Source organism: Alligator sinensis, unplaced genomic scaffold, assembly GCF_000455745.1.
Source record: "Alligator sinensis unplaced genomic scaffold, ASM45574v1 scaffold1002_1, whole genome shotgun sequence".
NCBI classification, from domain to species: Eukaryota; Metazoa; Chordata; order Crocodylia; family Alligatoridae; genus Alligator; species Alligator sinensis.
The window spans coordinates 647,061-661,381 of record NW_005842710.1 but is presented as its reverse complement, the minus strand read 5'-3'; the positions used below and the strand labels follow the sequence as shown (position 1 = coordinate 661,381).

The 14,321-nt window shown below is 54.1% G+C and overlaps 1 protein-coding gene across 1 annotated transcript in view; it reads left to right on the top strand.

Annotated features, from left to right (window-relative positions):
- OSBP (oxysterol binding protein) overlaps positions 1 to 11,949 on the top strand; it is a 20,406-nt gene extending 8,457 nt beyond the window's left edge. Inside the window, exons 3-14 of the mRNA XM_025216143.1 lie at positions 2,563 to 2,813; positions 4,644 to 4,842; positions 5,022 to 5,124; positions 5,402 to 5,456; positions 5,971 to 6,102; positions 6,316 to 6,561; positions 6,790 to 6,910; positions 8,484 to 8,587; positions 8,816 to 8,911; positions 9,324 to 9,505; positions 9,839 to 10,059; positions 10,162 to 11,949. Coding sequence (XP_025071928.1) covers positions 2,563 to 2,813; positions 4,644 to 4,842; positions 5,022 to 5,124; positions 5,402 to 5,456; positions 5,971 to 6,102; positions 6,316 to 6,561; positions 6,790 to 6,910; positions 8,484 to 8,587; positions 8,816 to 8,911; positions 9,324 to 9,505; positions 9,839 to 10,059; positions 10,162 to 10,304 — 1,853 coding nt within the window. The 3' untranslated portion in view covers positions 10,305 to 11,949. The remainder of the gene's footprint in view (positions 1 to 2,562; positions 2,814 to 4,643; positions 4,843 to 5,021; positions 5,125 to 5,401; positions 5,457 to 5,970; positions 6,103 to 6,315; positions 6,562 to 6,789; positions 6,911 to 8,483; positions 8,588 to 8,815; positions 8,912 to 9,323; positions 9,506 to 9,838; positions 10,060 to 10,161) is intronic.
- The last annotated feature ends 2,372 nt before the right edge of the window (positions 11,950 to 14,321 follow it).

Below are 14,321 nucleotides of genomic sequence, written 5' to 3'. Positions count from 1 at the left end.
TATCAACCAATTTCTTTGCTGTAAGCCCATCCGGTAGGGAAAACCTCTTTGTGTGCCGCCGCCGCCCCCCCCCGCCCCAACACACTTTTTTTTAGTAGAGTTGCCCCTTTTTTTTTTTTTCTTCACACCATTTCTCCCCCTACTGCACCTTCCCCGCCCCCTTTAGGCAATATATCCAAAATGAGCAGTTTCTACCTGATGTCCCACTTAGGCATGTTCAGCATGCAGTGGAATCTGACTCTTAGGCTTTGTGCCTCACAATACGGTATTGCACCGGGGATCGGTACATTAAAGATTTAGGCTGTTCAGACCCCAGGGTAACAGGGTCCATAACAGTATCCTTCTAGAACAGTGATTCTAACTGGGGCACTTCTAGACTCGAGTATCTTATTAATTATAATATTATGGTTATTCATGCAGGTTTTAGTCCAGTTTGAAAAATGTTTCAAGCGTATTCCATTTTTATGCACTGTAATAATTATAAATAAATTAGGTTTTTTAAATTTTTAAATGTGGTACCACTAAATTCAAAATAGGTATGGAGGGGTGTCTTGAGTCTAAAACGGCTGAGAAGCACTGTTCTAGCCACTAAGCTGTACTGATTATGGCCTCTCTCTCTTGTCATAACACCCAGATATTTGATACTGGTCTGCAGTTGTCCCCTGACGATTTCCAGACATCTGGATGTTCCCCTCCCCCTCCTTTGGCCTATCACAGACTAATCAAAGCTCAGCAGTCTGTTCTTCCTTAACTGCCAGTGTGAAATCCTGACTGTTATCTCAGCGTATTGATGACAGGAGAAGACCAGGATTCACAGCTCTGATATTTCTGAAACTTTTCGGCTCCCAGATCTCTAGTATGTGCCTGAGTTGGCTGCCTTTATGTTCAACATGCTTCTCACATGCCAGGAAACCCAGCCATATGCTCTGATCAAATCTCTCCCCTAAGACTTCTAGGCTTGATCTGTTTCTGTGGAGTCTTGGTAGGCATTTCTTGTTGCAGCCTCTTAACAGTGTTGCCTGTACTAGCTTTTCTCACCTTGGCTTTGGGGTGGAAAAATACTTGATTTAAAAGAAGAAAAGCCTTCCCTCACCCCTCCATGTGTCTTTCTATTTTTTTTGTGGGAGGAAAATAAACACCATCTTCCCTGAACTCACTTTTGGCATGCAAACCATCCCCTCCCAGCTCCATACTGTGCCCTCCAGGTTAAGCAGGCTGCCGCTCTCTTAGGCCAAAGCCGGTTCCAATTTGAGAAGCCTCACCTACTAATGCTCTGCCCCTCATAGAATCGTAGAAAAATAGGGTTTGAAGGGACAGCAAGAGGCCATCTGAGCCAGCCCCCTGCCAAGGCAAGATCATCCCTACCTGAACCATCCTAGACAAGTGTTTGTTTAATCTGTTCTTACAAGCTTCCAAAGCACTGAGATTCCGCAGCCTCTTCAAGTGATCTGTAACACTGCTTATAGGATGAGCTTCATATTAATTAGTTTTGGGTTTCAAGACTTAGTGGTCATCTTTTCTCTAGATGAAGTAGCTCCAGTTCTTTCAACCTTTCATGTTTCAGCCAGGGCTTGAGTACTTCAGTAGTCTTGATTATTACTTGGATGAACAAGGCAACACCTAAACCACTTAGGACTTCCAGTTAAAACTAGGGCTCATGTGCACCCCCTGAGAGTGCTGGTACACCCCCTGGCAGCTAGCGCTTCCTGGTTAGGTGACAGGCAGGGGGGGCAGGCAGATGTGCAACCCTGCGAGTGCCGGCCAGGGGGTGGGGTCGCCAGGAGAAGTGCCACTGGCACATCTGGGAGCACCACTTGCACTTCTGGATCAGCCTGATCAGCTGCAGGGCTGCCGTGCTGCCCCCCCAAATCCAGTCAGCGTGATCCCCCGGTTGCTGACTGGCCACTGGGAGGGGGAGCATGTTTCCCCCCTGACCCACGAGGCACCAGTCACCCATGGCAGAGTTTAATATTGCTTGCTAGGCAGCTGGGCTGCTGCATTCACAGCTAAATAAAGATATTCAGTGTGACCTTGTATAGACTGTACTGGAGGGACTCTGATCTGCAGGTGACCTGCGTGGGTCACTTGGGTGGTGTAACTAACTCTCGCCCGCTCTGGATGTTTCTCAGAGTGACTGGGATGCAGAGGCTGAGCCTGTTCCAACCTTTGCTAGCGGACCTGAATATGTGAGCTTTTTTGCTTTGAGAAACACAGACCCCAAGTTTCACCTAACTTCTGACAACATGCCTAGAGATGCAGGGTTGCACTGCCAACTCTAAAGACTCAGGCCTTGTAGCTAAGTGTGGATAACATGGGCCACTGATCAGCCAGGAGGTGACAACTACTCGTCATCTCCAACTTCCAGGATTAGTTTGCAACAAGAGACCATTTCTGTAGAAATAGCTGGTTGGCTACTTTTGATTTTCAAGGGTTTGGTGGAGCTGGGGAACTAGAGGTCCTGACCATCCCCAAGGAGCAAGGGAGGGTATGAGGGCTGGCTCTGCCCTGTGTCCCTTTCCGTCTGAATGTGACCTGGCTGCTTCTCCTTGCCCCTGCTTCCAGATGACTCTGGTGATGAGGAGTCCGTGTCTCAGACAGACAAGACAGAGCTGCAGACCACATTACGCACTCTCTCCAGCAAGGTGGAGGACCTGAGCACCTGCAACGACCTGATTGCCAAGCATGGCACGGCCCTGCAGCGCTCCCTCAGTGAGCTGGAGTCCCTCAAGCTGCCTGCTGAGAGCAATGAGAAGATCAAGCAAGTCAATGAGCGTGCCACGCTGTTCCGCATCACCTCCAATGCTATGATCAACGTGAGTGTCCCCATTCACAGGGATCTGCCAAGCTCACAGCCTCCAGTAGGTAGTGCTCCAGACTGGAGTGCACTGGGGAGAGGCCTCTGCACTTGGCATGGAGCAGGGTATGGCATGACTCTGGATAGTGATGAATTGCCATGTCTGTCTGTGATGCACTTGAGGACCTGACCCCCATCAGGGCCTGTGAGCACTATTGCAGGAGAGTGGTCTCTGAGCTGCAGCCATGCCTTGGGCAGGTGGTAGAGGAACTGTCTTCTCCTGTGCAAACTAGTACAGGAAACCAATAGATTCCTGCACCAGTCCCTCTTCTGCCAACACAAGCACTCCATAATGTACACAGCCTTGCCATGCTACAATGAATCTGCTGTGAGGTCTGTCTGGGCTTTCCCTGCTCACAGGGCACGGTGAGCCAGGCTGTGTGGTGGGCAGAGAACAGGTGTGTGGGGGAGCAAGCCTGCAGAAGCATGGGGCAGAACTTTGTTCCAGGAATGGCTGCAGCTTGTTACCTGTCCTGGAGTCATTGTACCCTGACCCAAAGAGAGGTGGGGAGCCAGGCTGTAGGCCACATCCCCAAGGGGGAGGTGCCCAGCACAGGCCATTTCTCAGGAGGCGATCCAAGTTTGCTGTAGTTATGCCTATGTGGCGGAGCTGCTCCCAGTTCTGTAGCTAAGACGACAGAGTCCCCTAGTGGAGAAGCAGCATATGCCAGCAAATATTGGTTTATTTTCTGCCACCACAACTGCCATACCTTCCTGAATGATGCAGGCTTAGCAGACAGAAGCCTGTTGGCATTGCTGTGTCTACCTCGGGTTCTGCTGGCATTGCCAAATCCTGGGGATGCTGCTGGCACTGCCACATCCCTGGGGGTGCTGGCTACTTACACCTGTGGCTGACATCATTAATCCAGCCAAAGATGATAGTGTAGAGCAGGGGTGCTTGGGGGTAGACTCAAAGGAGGTGCAGTGGTGCAGCTGCCCCCTGCTTTTTGGATTGCACTGCAACATGGGGGCCTCCAGGGATTTCTTCTAAATTCCTAAAGCACAGTCAGTTGGAGACATGGACAACAGCAGCATGGATAGGCAGGTGGGTGCCCCTTCCCTGCATCTGCTCCCAAGGGGACTGGGGAGGGAGTGGGGAAGCTACTCTCCTACCATGCTGTTACTGCTGTTCCTGTCCCCAGCTGAGCTCAGTCCCTGCCCCCACCCAACAGCCTGCCTGGCTCTGGAGCTTCACTGCTCCAGCCAGTGGCCAGACTGCATTTCCCAGCAGCTCCTGCTCACATCGCTGGGGCTGGTTTCCATGGAGAATCCAGTAGTGTTGATGCTGTGACAACACAGGGCCAGGATTTCCATGGAGACCAGCCCCAGCTGCTCTGGCAAGGCAACAAATTGCAGATGTGCCTCAGCTCAGGACCACACTGTCATCACTGCAAGATCCCAGCCCTGGCCCCTGAGCAGCCCCCTGCCCAGCCATGCACCCTGCCAGTGCTGCTGGGGCTGGTCTCCATGGAACCCCTGGCCTTGCGCTGTCATTGCTGGGGCCAGTATCCATAAAGACCTCGGTCTCCATGGAAACTGGCCCCAGCAATGCAAACAGGGGCTGCTGGGAAATGGAGTCTGCTGTGGGCCTGATCTGGCCCGTGGGCCAGACTTGACCTGCCCTTGTGCTAGAGACCAAGAAATTCCAAAGACATGTATTCATCTGCATCCTGGAGCACCACAAAGGGGCTGGGGAGTTGAGGCATCTATAGACAACAGCCATGTGCTGAATAGCAGCCACTGACCCTGAGCCCAGATGGGGAGCAGTAACAGGTGCTTCTCCCTGCAGGCCTGCAGAGACTTCCTTGTGCTGGCCCAGACGCACAGCAAGAAGTGGCAGAAGTCTCTTCAGTATGAGCGAGACCAGCGCATTCGTCTGGAGGAGACCCTGGAGCAGCTGGCTAAGCAGCACAACCATCTGGAGAGAGCCTTCCGGGGGGCTACTGTACTGCCTGCCAATGCCCCGGGCAGTGGGGGCTCTTCAAAAGGTAAGAGGGTGGAGTTATTGGCCTTCCTCCTTGCTGTTGCTGCTATCACTGGGCCTGGGGTAATTGGAATCCCTTACTTGCACACTGTCACTTCACATTGGGCTCTAGCTGCAGACGCCCAACAGATGAAGAAAGGAAGACCCTTTGGGCATGGATCTTGATGCTATTTCCTCTTGCAGATCAATGCTGCCCAGCAAAAGGGGATCTGAGTGATGAGGATGATGATAATGAGTTCTTCGATGCCCCAGAAATCATAACCATGCCAGAGACCATGGGCCACAAGTGAGTGATCTCCAGACTCGGTCAAGAACACCCTCTCCTCATGAGCCTGTGAGTGGTCATGGGTTGCCTGTCTCTTCTCTGGAGCGCTGGGTTCTTGGGTCCTGCAGCAGGAAGGTGTCGCTGTCTGCCTGGCACGGGCCTCTGCATCTTCCTGCCAGAGGTTGTGTCTTTTCTCTGCTCTCTAAGCTGCCTCCTCAGCTCCGAAAGCCTTCATCTCTGGTGGCCAGGAGGCAGTGAGGGGCAGGATACTAATTTTCACCTTCTTTACTCCCTACAGACGCACTGGCAGTAACATCAGCGGCACCAGCAGTGACATCAGCCTTGATGAGCAGGTGGGTCCCAGAGGTGGGGGCTGGAGGTGATTGGCCTTGCTGCTACCGATGGAAGGAGGATTCCAGAAGGGAGGAATGAGCCTTGTAGGGGAGGAGGTTGTGACTGCACCCATGACCCAGTCAGTCATGAGGCTAGTGGCACGACATGCACCATCACTGTACTTTGTGCTCTTGGTAGATGGGAAGCCAAGATCTGGAGACTGTGGTCTCAGTGGGCAGTGATGGAGACTTAAGCAACCATGAAAACCTGCTGGGAGAGACTCATTCTGGGGATCGTGTGCAGAGAGGAAAGGGAGTAGGCTTGGTGGGTCAAGCCCAGGAGAGGTATTTTGGGCCTGGAAAGTTGCTGGAGATGGAATGAAGGCCACAGAGGGGCATCAGTCAGTCAGCTGGAAGACCTGGGTGGTGGAGTGAGCTGTGAAAGGAGGTCATGTTTGGCCTTAAAAGTCTGGAGCTTAGCCTTCTGGGGTGGGGGTTGCATCGTGGCTTGATGGGTCTTATGTCTTGTCTTCAGTACAAGCACCTGCCAGAAGACACCAAGAAAGAAAAGAGGACTCGCATCCCTTACAAGCCAAATTACAGCCTCAACTTGTGGAGCATCATGAAGAACTGCATTGGGAAGGAGCTCTCCAAGATCCCCATGCCAGTGAGTCCCCAGTCTGCAGGGGGAGCTCTGGAGCAAGTTATGCTTTTTGTCTTGGGAGAGCTGATCTCCAGCCCTGATGGCCCATCAGGGCCCAGAGGCTACGCAGAGATCATCCTTGTTCTGTTCAGCTTCTGAGCCCCAAGGTCCATGGCTATTCAGAGAACCCTGCCCTGTGCTTGGCTCCAGTATCTGACTTTTCTCTCCTGTCCCCAGGTGAACTTCAATGAGCCCCTGTCCATGCTTCAGCGCCTCACTGAGGACCTGGAGTACCATGCGCTGCTGGACCGAGCGGCCAAGTGCGAGAACTCCCTGGAGCAGCTGTGCTATGTGGCTGCCTTCACTGTGTCGTCCTACTCCACCACTGTCTACCGCACCAGCAAGCCATTCAACCCACTCCTTGGCGAGACCTTTGAGCTGGACCGGCTGGAGGAGAACGGCTACCGCTCCCTCTGCGAGCAGGTCTGCAGGACCAACAGCCTCATTCTCTGCCTTTCAGGCCCTAGCCACCCAAGCCAGATGTGGGCAGCATTCACGCTGGGTCTCCTCAGCATTGTACCTTCTAGAATTGAGTGGGTGCCTGGGTCTCCTCTCTTGGGGGGTACCAGCGCTGTGTCTGCATATGCCCCATGCCTTACCTGACTGTGCTTGTCTCATCCTGATGTGCTCCGTTCCTCCCATCTTTTCCAGGTAAGCCACCACCCTCCTGCTGCTGCCCACCACGCGGAGTCCAAGCATGGCTGGACACTTCGCCAGGAGATCAAAATCACCAGCAAGTTCCGTGGCAAATACCTCTCCATCATGCCCCTCGGTTAGTCCCCGTGCTCAGGTTGCCAGTGCCCCTGGCTCGGTAGCATTGGGAATGCTTGCTGGGCCAAGGAGAGTGTCCCAGGCTCCTTGAATACTGGGTGTGATTCACATGTCTACTCCCCCAGCAGAGCCCTTCACTTCATCCTGAGAGCCTCGCAGCCAGGCATGCCTGCTTTACAAAACCTTTACCTCCAAGTAGAATCCAAGGCCAAGTGCCCCCTTAGCCTGCCCCTACCTGCAGCCTGTTCAGCACTAGCCCAAGTGCTCCAGGGTGTGACAAGGGAAATCTGCCCTTGGCCCTCCTAAGCCCTTTAGTGCCTGTGTGTACTGCTTACCATTGCAGGCAGAAAGACAAGTATGGGGTGTGATCCCTACAAGGGCTCTGAGTTTTCAGTCTTTCTAGGAATCAGTCTGCTCCCTACTTCTTGCCTGTGCCTTCCACGTGCTGCTGTAACAGGCTGTATGGGCAGGGAGGGGCAACTTGTATGGTTGGGGCTAGTTGAGCATGAGCCTTCTACTTTCCCCAAATGGGAGTGTCTACATTTCCAAATAATCTAGCCTGTATGTCCAGCCATTCCTGGAAAATGAGCATGCTACAGGAAGGTAGCTCCTGCTGCTAACTCCCCCTCACTTCTTCCTAGCTCAGTGCTGCACCTACCACATCACTTCAATACAGGGCCACAGTTGTGCTCTGTGGTAGTGGGAGCCTGCAGTTTGAGAACCTTGAGCTGGAAACCAGGTCTCCGTGCTCAACCCTGCCACTGAGGGATGCCCTGTGCCTCCTTCCAGCCATGCCCAGGGGTATTGTTCTGCACAGCACCTTGCTTGTTCATTCCTGAGGTGGCAGCACAGCTTCTGCTAAGTGCCACAAACATTGCTGGAAGCACATCAGAACAGCCTGACAGTGGCTCTGAGGGTGTGCTTAGGGCCGCTGTAGAATGGGATTTGGCCCAGTGGGCGAGCATGCTTCTTGGCGGTGCCCTCGGACACAACACAGAGACAGTGTAGGCAAATGCTTGCTGTGTGACCTTAGTCAAACTAGATGTCAGGTCATAGAGAAGTAGGGCTGGAAGGGACCTCCAGAAGTCTAGTCGAATCCCCTGCCTGAGGCAGGAGCATCCCTGTCCAAATTATCCCATACAACCGTAATCTGAAGTCTGCATAAGACTGCCATCAACCTTGACAACACCGACCTAAAACCCTAACCTGCCACAGGTAAATTAGGGGAACCACAGCAGCAGCCTTAAAAGCAGTGCAGGTTGGGGTTGAAGCTGGGCAAAGGCAGCCTGGCTGGCCTAAGTACCATTCTTAAAGTTGCATTCATTAGTAAGCTTTGCTCTTCTCCAGAGTGGTTCTCCTTTGCTTCTCTGAGCACTTACAAAGTTCATCCTCTTTTAGGATCTCCATCTTTTGGAGATGGACATGATAGCTTTTTGGAACTGGGTCACATAGTGTCATTAGCAGCCTTACGTCTGGTGGCAGGGTCTTGGGTGCGTGACATTTGTCTTGCTGTGGAACAGCTCATTTGGTGATTGCTGTTCTGACCACTGTCCCCCCCCACATCCCCCTCCTAGGTACCATCCATTGCATCTTCCCCTCAAGCGGCAATCACTATACCTGGAAGAAGGTCACCACCACCGTACACAACATCATCGTCGGGAAACTGTGGATAGACCAGGTGAGTCAGAGCAGCAGCAGTAGGGACAAAGGTGGGAACTGTGCCAGAGCCTGCTGTATGAGAGCGGATGGAAGCTATCCTCTCCAGCTCTTTCACCAACTGACTGAGCTTGAGTAGGCTGCTGCACTGCTGAGCCTCAGTTTCCCCCATTTGTAAACCAGGGTCGGTTTGGGGTGTGCATCGATGCCACCAAGACTGGCTGACCTGACCCTTTCTCTTCCCTTGCAGTCAGGTGAGATCGAGATCATTAATCACAAGACGGGCGACAAGTGCAATCTAAAGTTTGTTCCTTACAGCTACTTCTCCCGGGACGTGGCCAGGAAGGTAAAGGGGCCAAGCTCCAGGCCCATCCAGTGGCAGGGAGCTGATGTCAGGGGATGGGGGGTATTGTAGCCCAGGGCCTTGAGAAATAGAGAGAAGGAAATGAAAGGGCCAGGCACACTGGGGCGGTGCTGGGTGAGAGGATAGGGTTAGAACTATACGCTTCTATACCAGAATGGGGGAAGTGCTCCAGGGAGGCAGGCCCGTGTCCCCAGTCTCCATGCTATATATCAGTTCTGATCAAAACTGGCTGTTGATCTGGAGAGCAGTGCGTTAAGAGGGTGGGGGATGCCCCTGGGAAATGGGGCTGAAGAACTTGAAAGTTGGTGCTTGGTCCTGTCCATTTGTGATGGGCAAATGCTTGGTCCTGCTTTGCTCAGATGCCCATATCCTCCCATCCTTTCCCTCCTGGCAGGTCACGGGGGAGGTGATGGATCCATTGGGAAAGGTCCACTTCATTTTGCTGGGCACCTGGGATGAGAAGATGGACTGTTACAAGGTGCTGGCAGGCAGTGGGGAGAATGGCGCTGAGGGGCGACAGAAGGCACATGAGGCTGAGGACACCAGGCTCCTGCTGTGGAAAAGGAACCCACTCCCGTGAGTAGCAGGCACTGACTTGGTGTGGTGAGGCTAGTAGGGCTGGGCAGCCTAGGGCCCCTTCACTGCCTGTTGGGCTACAGTAAAGGGAACTGGCTCACACCACACAGCATCTGCAATGGGTGCTTTTCTTGCACTAGCTGCCATCTGTATTCTCCTGGGAGCATGAAAACTAGTGGCAGAACTTGGCGGGATGCCTCTCCCCTCCCAGTAAAGGCTGAATTTCTTGCTGGCTGGTAGCATGTGACCCAAGCTGGTCAGTACAGTACTGGGATGTTTGTGGTGTGGTACCTCACTCCCTGCCTGTCTGCCTCTGCCCCTCCACTGGTACAGGAAGAACGCCGAGAACATGTACTTCTTCTCAGAGCTGGCTCTGACCCTTAATGCCCTCGAAAGTGGCACTGCCCCTACCGACAGCAGGCTGCGACCTGACCAGCGCCTCATGGAGAATGGGCGCTGGGATGAAGCCAATGCCGAGAAGCAGCGCCTGGAGGAGAAGCAGCGTATCTCCCGCAAGAAGCGTGAAGCTGAGGCCGTGAAGGCCACGGAGGACGGTAAGGGGACAGTAATGGGCCCACCCAGTTTCTACCGCTGCCTCTTCCACTTCATAGCAGAGCATGCTGAAATATGTCTAACCCTCTCTCCTTTCCCCACAGGAACTCTTTATGACCCCTACAAGCCACTGTGGTTTGAGCGCAAGAAAGACCCCGACACCAAGGAGATAGCGCATGTGTACAAAGGAGGCTATTGGGAAAGCAAGGAGAAGCAGGACTGGAGCGTGTGCCCGGATATTTTCTGACCTAGTCACAGAAGAAGGAAGGAAGAGGAGGAAGGTTGGAGGGAAGCAGCCAATCACGTGACTTTTTTTTCCTTGCCTGGCGCTTCCCTCACGTCTGTCTGTCTTAACCAATCACTTGTTGCAAATCAGTCGCCCACGGCACAAGCCGGTGGCGGTGATTGGCTGGGTTGCCTTAGCTGATCGAAGCTGACATTGATGAAGTCCAGATCCCAGGTGGCTGGGGGCCCCATGCACTCTGCCCTTGACTACCGTATCCCTGGCTCCCTTACGTGACTGTCTTCGGTCTTGCTTGGCTGAAGTCCCTGCCAATTTGCAGAGGAGGGAGGGAGGGAAGGCTGAGTTGCTGCAGAAAAAAGCACTTGACTCCTAACATCCATGGCCAACAAGGAAGGTCTGGTCCCCACAGGGGTTGGAGGGTAGAGGGGATGAGGAAAAAAGCACCCCCCCCTCCCCCTCCAAATACACGTGTACACTTAAATCTCCATGAGGGGTGTCTGGGATCACCGTGGCTCCTGTGCTGGCAAGATGGGAGTCTATCCCTTCCTGCCCTTGGTGGGGAGCTGAGGATGCATGCAGGGTGGGCATAGTTGGGGAGAGGGCAGTGTGGGTGCCCTTGGTGCAGGGCTGAGGGTACATCCCCACCTCTACCCCACCATGGGGGATATGGCACAGCAGCCCTCTCCCTGGAGAGCCTGAGGCTGGCCTCGGTCTCCTGGAATCCTCCCCTCAAGCAGCTGGTCTCTTCCAGTCTGATCTCGCAGCATGGCGGGATTTGACAAGAAGCCGTCAGCCCCTCACTACCCTGCCCTGCCTTCCCCCCTGCCCTTTTCCCCAGGCAGGTGGGCAAGCCCTGGCGGCAGGGAGCTGGGATGTGGATGGATGGCTCCTCTGTGGCAGCAAGAGCAGCCTCTAGCCTAGAGAGCATCTGTTAGATACCTGTATATTATATATATGTAGAGAGACCTAACTTTTTTTTTTTTGGTTGTTTTTCCTGTTCCTCCCCTGCCCCTACAGACTCTGGGTTTTGTAACACTCACTGCCCCCATCTCATCTCTCCCCCAGGGTGACCCCTCCTTGGGGACCAAGCAAGGCTGTCCCTCTCCCCCTTCCCTTCTCCCACCCAGTGGAAGCCACACACCCCTCCCTTTGCAGGGGGGAGGCTGAAGTCCGGAGTCCTCACTGCTGGGCTTAGATAGCTGCCAAAGCCCATTCCTGATGTTCAGTAGGTGCTGCTGTGGAGGAGGTGTGTGGCCTGCGCCAGCCCAGCCCCACAGCTGGAGGGCATCCTCTGCAGCCCCTACCCCTGGCCGAGGGTCACACATTGAGGTGCCTTCCTTGTATGTTTCTCTTCGGGGTTTTTGTGTTTCTTTTCCTTGACTAGAGCCTCGGCCACCAGGGTGAAGGACGGCACTCATTCAGTTTGGGGCTTGTGCCTGCTGCCCACCCAGGGTTTCCTCTTGCCAGCTGTCAGGGATATGGCTGAGCCCAGCAGTCCACCCTGCATGGTAGAGGGAACAGGGTGCCCCAGATTCCCTTGGAGGGACACCTCGTCAGCTAAAGTGAGAGAGAGAATCCCTCTATTTCTGTTTTGGTTTTTTTGCCTTATTTTTTTCCAAGAAAATAAATAAATTAAAAAACCTGAAAGCCCCAGCACTGCGTGAGGTGCTAATTTCTGACTTGGGGTCAAGGGAAAGGGGTGCCCTTGTTTTGTGGTCTGTGACTTCAGTGCTGCTTTGGGTGGGCTGTCCAATTTCACTGCCCTCTGGGCTTTAGGGGAGAAGAATAGCTGTGGAGCCAGTTCAGCCTGTGCCTGGCCTCACTGCTCTCCTCTTGCCTGCAAGAAGTACCCTGGTCTAGGAGTCTCATCACCCTCTGCTTCTGGTAGGTCATTGATGGAGGGCCAGCTCCAGGCCTTTGGGCTTCTTGCTTTCCCCTTTGATTTCTGGGGCAAATCGTTTCTGGAGGAAAGGGGAACACCAAGGGTTGCAACCAAGCAGTGGTATAGGGGGTGGGGGTAGCTGAACCTGCCAGAGGTCTGAGCTCCCTGCACCTACCACAGGCCCTGGGTATGATTCGCCCTGAATGATCAGTATGTGATAGCAACATTGGCGGAGCTGTGGTGGCCCTCTGAGCCTACTGCAGCGTGTGCAGAGGATATTTGGGCTAGAGCAGAGGTGGGCAATTATTTTGGGCAGAGGGCCGCTTACTGAGTTTTGGCAAGCTATTTAGAGCTACATGGGTAGCCCTGGCCCTTGACAAGTGCCCTGCCCCCGGTCACCATCTTGGAACTGGAAGTCTTGCTCCCTAACCCTCAACCGTTGCCACCAGCAGTCCCTCACCCTATGAACACAGACTCTCTTTCTCTCATTGCATATACATACACTGCCTCCCTCACTGTGTGTACACACATATACACCCCCCTTCTGCTCCTGGGCCCCAGGTACTGATGCGGCCTTGTGCTCCCACTGTCTGGTGGTGCAGGCGGGAGCCACCTGGTGCTGGAGCTGCTGCTGGGCAGGCAGGGAAGCAGTGGAAGTTGCAGCAGGCAAAGGCTTCTGTGGGGGGTGAGGCTAGGCTGACCTTGCTCTTGGGTCCTGCTGGCTTCCCCTGGGTCCTACTGCCCATGGCTCCTGTCATCTTTGACAGGTAGCCAGGAGCAAATACTAATTTTCTAAGTTTTTTAGGGGTTCCACGGGCCGGATAAAATGGCCTGGCAGACCGGATCTGGCCCATGGGCCATATTTTCCCTGCCCCTGGGCTAGAGGAATGCAACAGTCTGCAACCCCGCAGCACCCTTTCTTCACTTTGTCTAGTAGCATAGAAGTCCACCAGGAAATGGAGTAGAGAGTGCTTCCATCCTATCCTTGCTCCCATGCCTGGTCAATGCATGATGTTGTCTGTCTGGGCCCCACTCAGCAAGTGTTGGCAGGGGACCTGGTCTCTGTAGACGGAATGATTCAAAATGAGGCCGGACCCTGGAGTTAGCAGTGCACAGGCCATGTCTCAACTGGAGGATCCTGGACCCACCCTTGAGCACTCTCCTTCCCTTGTCGCATACTGGCCCTCCTGACCCCCAGCTCTTTGTCAGAGCAGCGGTCGGGTATCAGCCCCCTTGTTCCCTGGTCAGTGGTGGATCTTTATGTTGCTGGGTGAGGAGACAAGAAAGGGTGTTGGTAAAGTGCATTCCCTCCAACTGTCTCCCACCCACCCCTGGCTCAGCCTGCAGTAGGCAAGGAGAGGCAAGCACATCTCCCAAGGGGCAGGGACCACAGATTTCTCTCTGGGCAGAATCCCTTTATCCCAATGGGCTTGGCCCATTCATTGCACTGTGGCTGCATATGGTGCTCAGCAGGGTTGGAGGCTGCTTCTCCCTTTGTGCTCCAGGGGAGCTGGGAGCAAGGGACAGCCCTAGGGCAGCAGCAGCTACACTGGGGACTCTCACAGCTGTGCAAACCAAGTAGCTGAGGTCTCTGGTCATGTGGGGTTTCATTGCTGCCCTTTTCCCCACGTGCTCTTTTCTTCTATCCAGCTGGAGCTAAGATGGACCAGGGCAGCCTCCGGGTCTGAGACTACATACAAGCATACCAAGCTCACGGGACCTGTCCTTTAAGTCCGAACTCGACCCACTGTGAGGGGCCTTGGGAACGCCACACAGCATTGCCTGCCACCCTGTCACTCATTCAGCCGGGTGGCAGTGACTACTATAGGCCACTAGGGCTCACTGTGGGACTGTCCTACATCCCTCTTGCAGCCCTCCCTGCTGCATAGCAGAGGGCAGCAGTGCGGGGGCAGTCCTAGCCCCAGGCTCCTCCCACCAACAGCCCCACCTCTGGCCTAGTTTATAACCTGCCCCCTATCCTTTGTAGCCCTTACCACTGCCCCTGCAATACCCTTACCCAGCCCCCAGCTAGCAACCACCTGCTCTGGCATCCCCTAGCTCCCATCCATCTGCACCCCGCTGTAAGCCAATCCCCCCACCTTCCCATCCAGCCCTAGGCCCACCCTGCTCCAGGAACG